This window comes from Synchiropus splendidus, chromosome 2, assembly GCF_027744825.2.
Source record: "Synchiropus splendidus isolate RoL2022-P1 chromosome 2, RoL_Sspl_1.0, whole genome shotgun sequence".
NCBI classification, from domain to species: Eukaryota; Metazoa; Chordata; class Actinopteri; order Syngnathiformes; family Callionymidae; genus Synchiropus; species Synchiropus splendidus.
The window spans coordinates 8,612,059-8,624,542 of NC_071335.1; the positions used below are offsets into that span (position 1 = coordinate 8,612,059).

The 12,484-nt window shown below is 42.9% G+C and overlaps 1 protein-coding gene across 1 annotated transcript in view; it reads right to left on the reverse strand.

Moving 5' to 3' along the window:
* The window catches only part of LOC128753383 (mastermind-like protein 3), a 78,045-nt gene that overhangs the window by 25,562 nt on the left and 39,999 nt on the right, over positions 1-12,484 (reverse strand). The window contains exon 3 of the mRNA XM_053855035.1: positions 10,082-11,053. Coding sequence (XP_053711010.1) covers positions 10,082-11,053 — 972 coding nt within the window. The remainder of the gene's footprint in view (positions 1-10,081; positions 11,054-12,484) is intronic.

The following is a 12,484-nucleotide window of genomic DNA, read 5'->3' on the forward strand; positions in this document are numbered from 1 at the left end:
CTAGAACGGCAGAACACAACACAACGCACGCGTATACACACATACACACTGGTCCTGTGAAAGCCTGTTTTCAGTTTGACATGTTTAAAGTCAAAATTCACTTTAGTTTATTGAAATGATTTAATGCTATGTAGAACTTCTAGTTGTCAGCTTCTTGCTCCATGAGAATCTTTTCAAACCAACAATTCCAAACCAACACCTAGCAGCCCCTTCTACCTGCAGACGCATGATAACAGCATCACACTTATAAACAGGCACGGGGGAAGTTCAGTCTGAAGAAAGATACACAAATATCTGGCTAGCATGCAGATGCTTATATTTAAGACAAGAAACTACTACTATTAATAATATTTTGGTGGCCAATTAGAGATGTATGGAAATGGAAACCGGTAGCCAAATCCAAATAATAATAAAACTTTTAGTTTATGATTTAGTTTTGCACTACTCTCTAATATTGCACAAATATTCTTGAAGTACTTTTTAGACATATTTAAGCAAATGTTTGTAAAATATTCTGACACTTTAGTCACACAATATTCCAGGAGCATTTGTTTTTCAGTTTTTCACTTATATTAGGTTTTCAAACAAAACATGCAGCCAAAAAAAGTGCATTAACCTAGACCAACCCACAACAAAGGAATTGAAGTCCATTTGGCACCAGTCTACTGTGCCACAGTAGATAGACTAATAAGTAGACAGAAAGCACTGGATAGTTTCGTCAAACACTCACTGCAAACTCCAATTGTAGTCTCGCTCTCCCACACTTCAGAATATCTCCACACTGCCAACATTTTACCAAAGACTGTGATTTATTTTGACAATATTACAATGAACATGAAAAACACAAGAAAGAAATGATTCTACACTACGGCAAACACAAAATCTGACCCAATCAACATCTCAACACTTCTTACCTGTAAGTCAGGCCTAATGATGCACACATTAATATGAATAACATCTCTATTTAACTATTTAATTTTAAAAAGAACTACCTTTAATCATTGAAGAATATTTACTTCAAGCCTCGCAATACATGAAAAATACAAACCCAACTCCATAGGACATATTTCTTACCGTGCCTAGACTGGGTTCTACATTCATATTCAGTGCAACAGGTCACTGTGGCAGGTACTCAATCGAAGCAAAGTAGACCTGAATTACTCTTAATACCGAAGCGTCACCACAATGATAGATCTGGCCGCAATCAAAGAAAGAGCAAATGTGAAACATGGGTTCGACAGTCTAAATCCTCTCTGACTGGTGTTGAAACGCTCCTGCTTTGTCCTCATCAGCAGACTGAGCAGCGACAACCGGAAGACGATGCTGAGGTGGTACCGCGGCACCTCTGTACCTATGGTGTATTGCCAGGTTTTCTATGGCGCAGACCTCGTTTCAGTTTTACGGCACATTTTCTTTTACATGCATTCTATTACATTACAATATTGATTTGAAACAAGATATCCGCTCAGGCCTACCCGTACTCCACGTTGTTTGACAGTGTCACACAACTATTCAAATGCGGCTAAATACATTTGGTTGACGAATACTCAGGGCAACTTTGCTTTCGATAACCACATTATTATGTGTTGAATGATTTCCACAGTGGTGAACGAGTATTGTTGCAATATTTACTTACATTTATATTTCAGGAGGACATTGCTCTTTGGTATAGAAGTAAATAATTTTGTGACAAAGTCATCAAAACTCTTTCCTGTCCATTTACTTTCTAATGCTTAAGTTATTGTAGGCGTATTCAGTATCAGTACCAGTCCAATCTTAAATTAAGTTACTAACTAGATAGATGGTAAACACATTTATATTCCAATATGTCCAGGACTATTTGAGCCACACTCGTGTCCGCTAACTCACACTTAAATTGTTCCTTAATTTGAACTGGGGCTTTAGCAGTATACTGGTATTGACGATAAACTTGATATTAAAAAATGAACTTTCAATATTGTGTCAAAAAATTCACATGTGAAATAATATGTAGCAATAGCTCAATTTAAGGTTGGACTGGGAGATCTGCACACACAATAATTTAAGCATTAAAAGTTGCAAAATTGCAACAAGCAGCATTGAAGCTGTTATACAAGCCCAGCTGTAAATATGAGGCCTGATGTGGTTTCCACTTTGACAAGCACATGGTGGACACCTATAACTTCAACCCTCATTTGTGGGCATGTTTCTTTTGCAAAGTTAGAATATATGCAGTTTGAAAACTGCCCCCCGTAAGGATGAGGAAGGTTATAGCATGTGAACTCCCCAGGAACCTATGCCAGCTCTGCTTTTAACACAATTTTTCTAGCTCTGCTTGAAGACAAGTTTTGCCAGCTCAACGTGCCTGGTTCGCCCATTCCCATTGAGGACTCAGCGCCCACGCTAGGGACAAGAGCAGACTGCAGCACATTGTGCGTTCTGCTGAGAAGGGGATCGGTTGCAGTCTGCCACCTCGTATGTCTCCAGGACCCAGAGACGTCCAGGTCGGATCAGAGCTGACCCTTCTCACCATGGTCATGGACTGTTTGTCCCTACACAGGAACAACTTCTTCCCCTCGGCCGCCAGATTGTTTAATTTGTTATTTTATTTTATTATGTTTTTGTTCATGACAGCACTCTATTGCAAAGCACTTTGCTAGTTGGAGGGATCCCCATTGACCATGGCAATATAGAAGAAGAGAGAGTGATGTCGCTTCTGTGACAGTAGGTCACAAACCCAACGTCTCTTCTCTTTTGCAGTATGGCTCAATCTCTAACTGTCTAGAAATAGTGACATTAATGTGGAATGTGTCTTCGAAAAAAAAAAAAAAAAACTTCATTGGATCATTGGAATTCATATTGCTTGTCTCCTTTGGTTACTGCAGAGATTGCACACAAAAAAGGAAGTGAAAGATGAATCTGAATCTGAATTGATTGATTGTGCCATTAGTATTAATATTGTTATTGTGACATTCTTTTGCCCACAGAAAGCATGAAGAGAAAATCTGCAATTGTGACAGCTCTAATTTAAACATACATAAACACACAACAACAACAGCCATGCAGGTCTCCAATTCCATCCCCCGTCTTGATTTATGGTGTCAACCTGTGAGATTGCTTTTCGCAAGAGGAAAACCCTATACCTACCTGCCTCTTGAACACACACACGGATGCACACACACACAAACAAATGTGCACGCACAGAGACACAGCTTCATAAACCTAGTCCTGCCATCCATGTCAAGGTGAAATGGAGGTGCAGAACAAATAGATGTGCTCCTTGCAGGCCTATGGTCCATTGAGCACTGACCACAAAATGAAATGCACGCACATAAACATGCAGCCTTCCCACCCCCAAATATTGACTTATTTTTTACATTCAGGCTTCTACAATAGACAATTGCACCATAGATTTATGTCCCAAATTAAAAATGTCAGGACAAGAAAGTCTGAAAAAACATTGTTTTTTTTTTTGTTTTTTTAGTACAAAGTCCTGAAGAGTACAATCTTATGATGATATAAATGGAAAATAAACCTTGGCTGAAGAGACCAAATACAACAATCATTTATTATCACAAGTGGCGTTGCATCACGGACGAGCACCAGCCCTTACCAGACAGGTAAACTGTACCTGTAATACCTGAACACTGAATAATGTAATGAGCAAGCAGACTCTAAGACCTTGTCAATGTGCATTTGTGAGTGTGATAGAATTACAGTATTGTACAACACAGACCAGTGCACAAGATGTCCACTGGTGAATGGGCACCTTGTTATCTGTCCTCCAAAGTTCTTTGGTACTTGTATGGCAATACAACATTTTGGACGGCCATTCAAATTAATAAAGTAGCAAAATAGAAAAAGCCAAAAAGGCACATCAGACAGAGCTGACAAAATAAACAGTACAAGAATTGCTGAGTTTGCAAAGAGCTCATGATCCTTTTTAACCATTATGACAGCGAGAAACTCCAAGACAAGACCAAGACCATAGACTGCCAAGACTGAGACCACAAAAAGCAGTCTCAACACCAAGACTGGTTGTCCAGAGCTTCAGTCTCACCTGAACTACTTGTTCAATGCCTTGACTTCAGAGATAGCAAGACAGATTTTCTCTCCTCGCAATTAATCCATGTCTTCTTACTTTGAACAGAGGGGTAGTCGATAACTAAACAGACAGTAGCAGGGTCCCTTTCATTGAAATAATGTTTGATCTGATGACAGAAGTGATCCAATTGGGCACATTCAGGATTCAATTTCATTCTGATCAAAAAGGGTGGATCATGCTGACCGTTTGATCAGCATCCATGTACATAGAGAGTCTCTCTGAGGCTGGTTATTTTCATGCATTTGACAGTATTGCCAAGTCAGAGACGCAAGGTTCCGATAACATGTTAGCTGCATGAGTACAAATCTGAATTGGATAGTATATCTTTCACAGCATGTCAAAAAGTAAGAAGAAGATAATGTACTCATGCCACCGCTGGTACTGACGTGGTCACAGTGTTTTGACCTTTTTTTCCAATATGATTTTAGTAATTTTTCCACATTCAAAATGGGAATTTGTGAGTATCATGAGTATCTTGAGTAACTTGAGATTAATGTGTTATCTCTAGTAAAACTGAGTCTGTGTTATATATATATATATATATATATATATATATATATATATATATATAAACACACTACATTTTAAAGTACGATATTGAAGTCAATTCTCTTTCGCCCCTCTTATACCAACCAGTAGAAGACCAGGAAAAGTCAGACAACATGGTAATTTTGTGCACTGGTCATCCTGGTATTTGGATCCACGTCAAACAACCCTGTAATTGACATGGGAATTTATCTGCATCGGTTACACCCTTATGGCGTGAGAGCTCATCCCATTTTCACCAGGTAAATTTCACCACAGACAAATGGCCCAAACAGCATTGCAGAACTTTTAGCTTCACACCTACAGCATTGCTCTCATTAAGTCAGTCAAGCGTATGTTGTAGAAACATTAGAAATGTTGCCAACAAGCACAGCTTGACGATCATTCTTATCTTATTAGCACTGACTAATTTTTTATGTCTAATAACTATTGAGGGAATAACCAGACCGAACACACAACAGGATGGCGAGAGGCAGCTCAGCAGAAGCATCAATCACCTTCTTGGGGTTCAAGTTTATTTGCCTTCTTTTTTTCTCAGCAATACAGAGGACACAGGTGGAACAATGCAGTTGGGGGATGGAGTGGGAGCAGTGGAGAGTAGAGGAAGGTGACAAATGAGAGGAGCAGCTAGATCAGTCAGGATATTAAGATGAAAGATAAGAGAACTTGATTTAGCAGCAGGAAAAAACCCACCGAAAAAAGGACGTGCATGAGATGGAGCACTTGCAAATCATTTTGTGGCTGTGCTTTTGTGGATGGTTCTTCAAGTACGACGGCTAAGAAGACAAACACAATTTGCCAAACAACCAAAGGACCCCCCACTGTCTCCTCAATCACTTGTCCATCCATCCGCTGCTGCTGTCACTACCTATAACTATTTGGATGTCTGTATGTAGGTTACACTCACTTTCCCTTCTTCAGTGCTCCCTTCACTTCCAACAATACAAGACTCGTCTGACCTCTTCAGTTTCCACATATCCAATCAGGAGGCAGCAGACACCTCCTCCATTTGTCCACATGTCTTCATAAATTTATCCCGAGGGCTGCCTGCAACACCGTGCCATGCTGTCCTTCGTATTGCATTTTAACACGAAACCCATAACGGAAACATGTTAAATTAAACCACTCACACCACAAAATGGCCCTGTAACATCATTTTTACACATCTGCCTGCTAGACAGACTCACTCTCTCTGGGCAATCAGGTGCAAGACTGTTGGATTCGGCTCCATTAAAGGCAGATTATTGGCGTCAGAGCAGTTTAAAGGTTAGTTTCTCGACGTAGTTGATTTTCCACTTCAAACTTCCTCCAACATAACAGTCCAGGATTTCGTCATGGCTTTTGTGTCTAACCACAGACGGTCGTTCAGATTCTTGCTCTTGCTTCAGCTCACCACGAAGTGATGGAGAGCAGGTGGAAATGATGAGAGAGCTGGCTTCAATTTGGAGACAGCAACACTCAGATCAACAATGTTTATTTGTTATGTTGTGCCTGATGAAACATGTCATTAACCAGAGGTGAGTGGTTTTCCGGGAGAATTGGAGTGAGAATATGGGTGAGTGAAGGATGGAAGGTATGGGGTCGATTTGGGGGACAAGTGCAAGGTCTGCCATGTGCCCAACATTTGTGGGCATGTTTAACCATACTGAGTACCAATTCTTGAGAAGGCACCTTCTACATTTTGCTCTGCTGAGGACAATTTGCCTTTCCTCATAAGGTTTAGAGGTTTAAAACGTACGTAAAAGTAGTTTTATAATTAGGTTTAGGTTTTGTTCATAGTCCTGGTTAAGTTATGCCATTTGTTTTGGAGTATTAGGTTTAGGGTGAGAGGCTGGGGAAAGCATTATGTCAATGAGAAACCTCACAATGTCCCCACAGGGATAGCAATATAAGTGTGTGTATGTGTGTGTGAGAGACAGAGAGAGGGAGAGAGAGAGAGAGAGAGACACTGACTGTTGGCCATACTAGCAGCCATAATCACACAGGTTATTATGGATAATAAAATAATAAAAGTCAAGATTTCAGAGACTGAGCCTTCACAGCTCACACCATAACCCATCAACACGATCAGAAAGTTTCCAGTCCAGTTCATTGTTGGGTCAAAACTTATCAGTTAACATTAAGATTTACACCATGACAGGCTGTTACCGCACACACAAGACACCAGTCTACCTCCCCTCATCTCTGAACTGCTAGAGAATCAGACTGCAAGGTGCTGTGGGCTACGGTTTCCACGGCAACCAGCAGCCAAGAAAGCCAGCGGGATGTTTAGCTGGCATGAGGAGAGGAGAGTGTGCATGCAGGGTGTCTCTGTGTTCGTCTGCAAGCAACACACACACGCACACACGCAGCAACTCAGTGTGTGTGTGTGTGGTGGTTGGGGGGGGTGCATGTATGAGACTGTGTGAGGTACTGGCAGGGTGACAGCAGTGTGTTTAGTATGCAGCCTTCCGACTACATCTCCCTTCCTGCCTCCATTTGGCCCTCAGACACAGCATTAAAATGACACACACAAACATGCACGCGCACTCCGTCATGATGGATTTTCTACATAATTAAACCTCCATGGCACCACTGTGGAATATGCTCTTTTTAAGGGGCAGGACTGTGGACCGTTAACACCTGAGAAGACAACACATTGTATTTGCATGGACACAGGCATGTGCACAGGGGCAGGCACGCACATGCACACACAAACAGGGTGACATTACAGAGAAATACCCTGATATTTCCTCCTCTACACCTGAACCCTATGGGTGTATGAAGACAGACTATTTCTGTTTTGGAGCAAACCGCTTTATCACAGGGAAGGCATGATGATGTCGCTCATGTAATCTTTGGATTGTTTTTCCAATCCTTCCCCATACAGACCAAAATACAGAGATGCACACACAAACACACAAATGCAGCCTGCCTAAAATCCTAGCTGATCGGGTTGAGAATGTAACATTTGCCCTCATAAGTCTGACCCCGTTTCCTTAGACTCACTCACTCGAAGCCACACCTCCATAGCGGTGCAGCAGAAACATATTATTCTCAGCTCTAAAGTGCTCTGTAAAATACAGCCGTTTCAAGTGGTTTCGATATTTGAAATGTCTTTTCAGAGCACTTGTAGTAGTAAAAATACCAGGCCTGTAGGTGGTGTTGCAATGCTCAAGTAACAATCAAATACCTCCAATTTACAACAGTGGTGAAGCAGCAGTTTTCAACTCAAGTCACACGAGACTTGTTGAGCCTGCAGTACTTTGTGAATTGAAACATGACAATACCCCACTACATTTGGTATGACCGATATGCAACATGTCTCAAAATACCGTAAGTAATCACTAAAGTGGCTCTGAGTAACTAGTGGAAAACCTTTCAAAGACAGACGCACAGTTGCACACATTTCGGAAATTTCAGCCCAGGCTTTCATTTCTGATGTCTTTTGAATGGGCAAACGCTCGACCTCCAATCTGAAAGCCTCATCATCCAGAATTGTCAGTGGTGCTACGAGAAGGCTTTGTGAGTCATGTTAGCCGGCTATGATGTAGCCTTTACACTCCTCTTTCACAATAAACCGGTCCTAACATCAACCCATAGTGTTTCATGATGTGACTTTCCCAGATTCACAACAGTTTTCAGAGGCTGATTTACTGTTTGAATGAGCCTTTCCACTCCAACTTGAAGCGGTACCAGCACAGTGTGAAAAATAGAACCATCAGATGGCACAGCACATGCATATGAAGCTTGAGCCCTCTGCTCGCACAGTAACAACACAACGTGATTTTACAGGCTTCTCGGTAGGGATGTGCGACGCAACGATATGCACGATTATGACGTGTTGATGATCTGCCATCAGCACATAAAGCACGCCACCACTGGACCACTAGAGCAGAGTCTCCTCTGGAGTGATGAATCACGCTTTTACGTCTGACAATCTGATGGACGACTCTGGGTTTGGAGGTTGCCAGGAGTACTGTACATTTCGGACTGCACTGCGTGAAATTTGGGGGAGGAGGAATTATGGTGTGGGGTTTTGACTGCTTCATTTTGGACAATTCCATGCTCCCAACTTTGAGCAAAGAGTCCGGACCTGAACCAGATAGAACACCTTTGGGATGAATTAGAGCCAGGCCTTCACGACCATCATCAGTGTGAAGCACTGAGCACAGCTGGTGGCTATAGCAACAATGAACCACAGTGTAACAAATTGTCTGGAATATCACCACTAGGAATCAATGAAATTTATGAATCCCTTTTGCAGATACACTCTGAATTTAAACGTGAACAAACGTTCAAAGAAAAGAGTACCCAGCACTCAACATATTCAAACAAAGTCTGCTGCAGTTTCGCTATAGACATGAACCAGGCAAGTGGTCACATAACAATCTCCATAGATCATGCACTGCCCCCTTAGAGAACTCAGCATAGTTGAAATTTGGATTATGGATGAGATTCATCACATCTTGGAATTTTTCACACCAAGGAGGAAGTCTGCATTGATCGCTTCACTCTCCCCACTTCCAGTTCACCTCCTCATTGAGAAATAAATCTATCGTTCACCCCCGCCCTCCATAGCCATGAAACGCGCACACACAAACATGCTCAGAAAGACTAAGCCCTCCAGTAGCCATGTAGCCCCATATGAATAAATCCAATGCTTTATTGGTGCAGAGTGTCTCCAGAAAGGAGTAAGGACAGAGGGTGGGAAGAAGGAAGGGAGGAATAGCATCACAGCAGATGCTGAGAGCATCATATGGGTGGAGGAGGTGACCGAATGCAGCCAGACAATGAACTCACTAACGGCACAGACGACATGACAACAAGCACATACAGATAGCAAGACAATGACAAGACGAGAAAAAAACACTTCCGATAGTGAATAAGATAGTATTCCCATCTAAACAGCACACACACTACCTGTGGTATTACAAAGAACAACTTGCCCTGAGTGCCAGAAAAAAAACTGCCCGAGGTGGGCTTGTGGTAATGACATGACCAGCGTGGTTTAGTGGTCCAATCCAATCTTAGCCATCAGTCAGCAGTGACAGATTTGGGATATGAGTTAAGGAGCTGTTTAACTCAGGTGTTTGCTGGAGTGTGGTGCTGCAGAAGCATCAATACGCTCTCGACAGGCCATTTTCCCGTCATGTCAGCTTGTTGCTGGGGCAACTGCCACCATTTTACATTTCCTGTCTTAATGTCTTTAATGAACTGATGATCCAGGTTCGGTGTGTATACAACACCGTTTCTAAACTAGTTTTCTGAGGTGTTACATTCAACAGTGTTATCACAGCAGCGCATTTTCTATTCCTGTTCAGGGTCAAGCGCAAAGCCCAAATAAATGTCAAAACTTGACACCATATTCATCTCGGCGGGGGGGGGGGGGGGGGGGGGGGGGGGGGGGGGGGGGTCATTAGGACTACAGAGCGGAACTCACATCGGCATGATGAAACTGAAACAACGTACCTGTCCATGAGCCTGCATGGTGGTGTATGGCATGTTCTGGTTCAGAACCTTTTGCTTCATCAAGAGCATCCTCTTCTGTTCTTCACTCAAGTGAGCTGTTTGACCTGGGATGGGCCCCTGGGTCTGTCCTGGTCCGGCTCCCTGACCCCCACCACCTCCTCCACCCATGTAGGGGGGCATCATGGGGTTCTTGACCTGATTGTTCGCTCCCATAGGTGGGGTCATCCTCTGGCCCATGTGGTCAACCCCACTACCACTGAAGTGAGTCAGCGGTTTGGTGTTGTTGTAAGACAACATGGCTGCTGTCTGCTGCTGCTGTTGTTGCTGCTGCTGCTGCTGCTTGGTCAACGGGTTCTGGTTAATGCTAGTGGGCTGCTGCTGTCCCATCATGCCCATATGGTTGTGAGGGAGGTAGTTATTCATGGGGGTTTTGGGGCCATTGTTGGGAGTCATACCAGCCACCAGAGGGGCCTGTGGTGCATTGAAGGCTTGTTGTGGGTACATCATTGGGCTGTTGGGTTTGTCTTGGTTAAAGGGACCAGCGTTATAAGGGCTTGTGGGGGGTCCTGCCGGGGACCAGTTGGCAGTTTGCTGCTGCTGCTGTTGTTGTTGTTGTTGTTGTTGTTGCTGCTTCTGCTGCATCAGTTTGGCCCGTTGTTGGGCTGCCATAGCTTTTAGTTGCTCAGCAGGCGAAAGCTCTGGTGTTACGGGCCCTACTGGCTGTCCTCCAGCTGTTGCCGGGCCTGACACAGTCTGACTGACCACAGGGCCCGCATTCATCACAAACCCATTCCCAGCCCTAGAAATTGCTTGCGTCTGGGCCTGAGTCGGAGTCTGAGGGGACCGAGCCACACAGTTGTGTAGAGGAGAACCTGATGCCATGGCAACGGCCGGAGATTGCTGCAGAGGTTGTTGAGGTGGAGTTCCATTCGCAGTAGTGGCAAATTGAGGTCCTGAGGATGACGGTCGAACCTGACAATAAGAACCAAAAACACAAGATAGGTCAGAATATTTTTCTTTATGAACAGACTTCCAATCCTGATATTAAAACACTTCCACAGAGGTACATCACACTGATATAGCTTCGACATCATTTTTCTTGTTTGTTTAACCTTCAACCATAATTGCTACCACTAATAATGTGTGTTTTTTATATACCTTCACCTTCCATTAGGGCTGGTCAATGAATCAAATTTTGATCCTGTTTTTGATTATGTCGTCCTACGATTCTAAAAATGTGATAATCGTCATGAAACGATTATTTAGCCGGACACCCGTCTCCCCATTACGTCATTACGTCACGATGCACGCAAACGCTGCACCACGCCTTGTCCAGATGAATTGACCGGTGGGAAGCTACTGTGGAGGGCACAGTGAGCGCGCTACACAGAGTGAGCCACTCAGTGCGAAGCTCCGCCTGTCAGCAAGAGAGCTCGAGCCTCTATTTACACGGAGTGGGGGACGCTAATATTAGCCACTCTTAGCTACCGACTTGGTCGCCATGGTATTCAGAACCTCCGAGGAGCAGACGCTCATCCAGTGTTTCTGAGTCACAACAGCAATGCTAGCAGCTTGTTGGCGATGTTTCAAATACCAGTGATTATTTGGAAGTGGATAAATGCAGAACAATCGCTTGCGCTCAACCTGAGCTCTCCTTGTCATTCATCACGCAGGAAGAGCATATGTATAGTTTTACAATCAAAGTAGTGACTTCTTCCAGCACGAAAAAATGAATAAAAAGCTTGCAATAGGACTTTGCGTCCCAGCCATGTGCCTGCTCAGCTCCAAATATTGTCTCCTGTCTCCACTGTTCTCTGAACCCTGACCATACAAATTGACGACGGTTCTAGAGAGAAATATTTAACCTACATGAAGAAGGTTAAATTATTTAAATTTTACACATTGTTTTATTATAGTTCATTGTTCAATAAAGTTTGAAAGTTCAATGACAGCTAAATCTTAAGTCGTGTAGTAATCGTTTGAATAATTGTGATTACGATATGAAGCAAAATAATCATGATGATCATTATCATTTTTGCCATAATTGCCCAGAGAATGTTTCAATGCCAAACGCTAGCTTCGAGTTAGCAGGACTCTCATGAAAGCTGCTCCAGCGAAGTAGAACAGCGGATATTTTCCCAAACACAAAGCGACCCTAACATTTGATGACAATGAACAGTGATACGTGCATTTAAACTGAGTTAGCACAGTTTAAATGCAAAACTAACCAACCAAGTAGTTAACCAAATGAATGTCTGTTCAGTCACTAGATAACTAAGCTTCTAGTTATAGTCCTGGCTTGCATTTACGCCAGGTTTTTTGAGGATTCATTTAGTCATCTTCAATATGGGTCAGTTAACAGCCTCAAGTTACATTGCCTGTCAGACTGAACAACCTGAATAA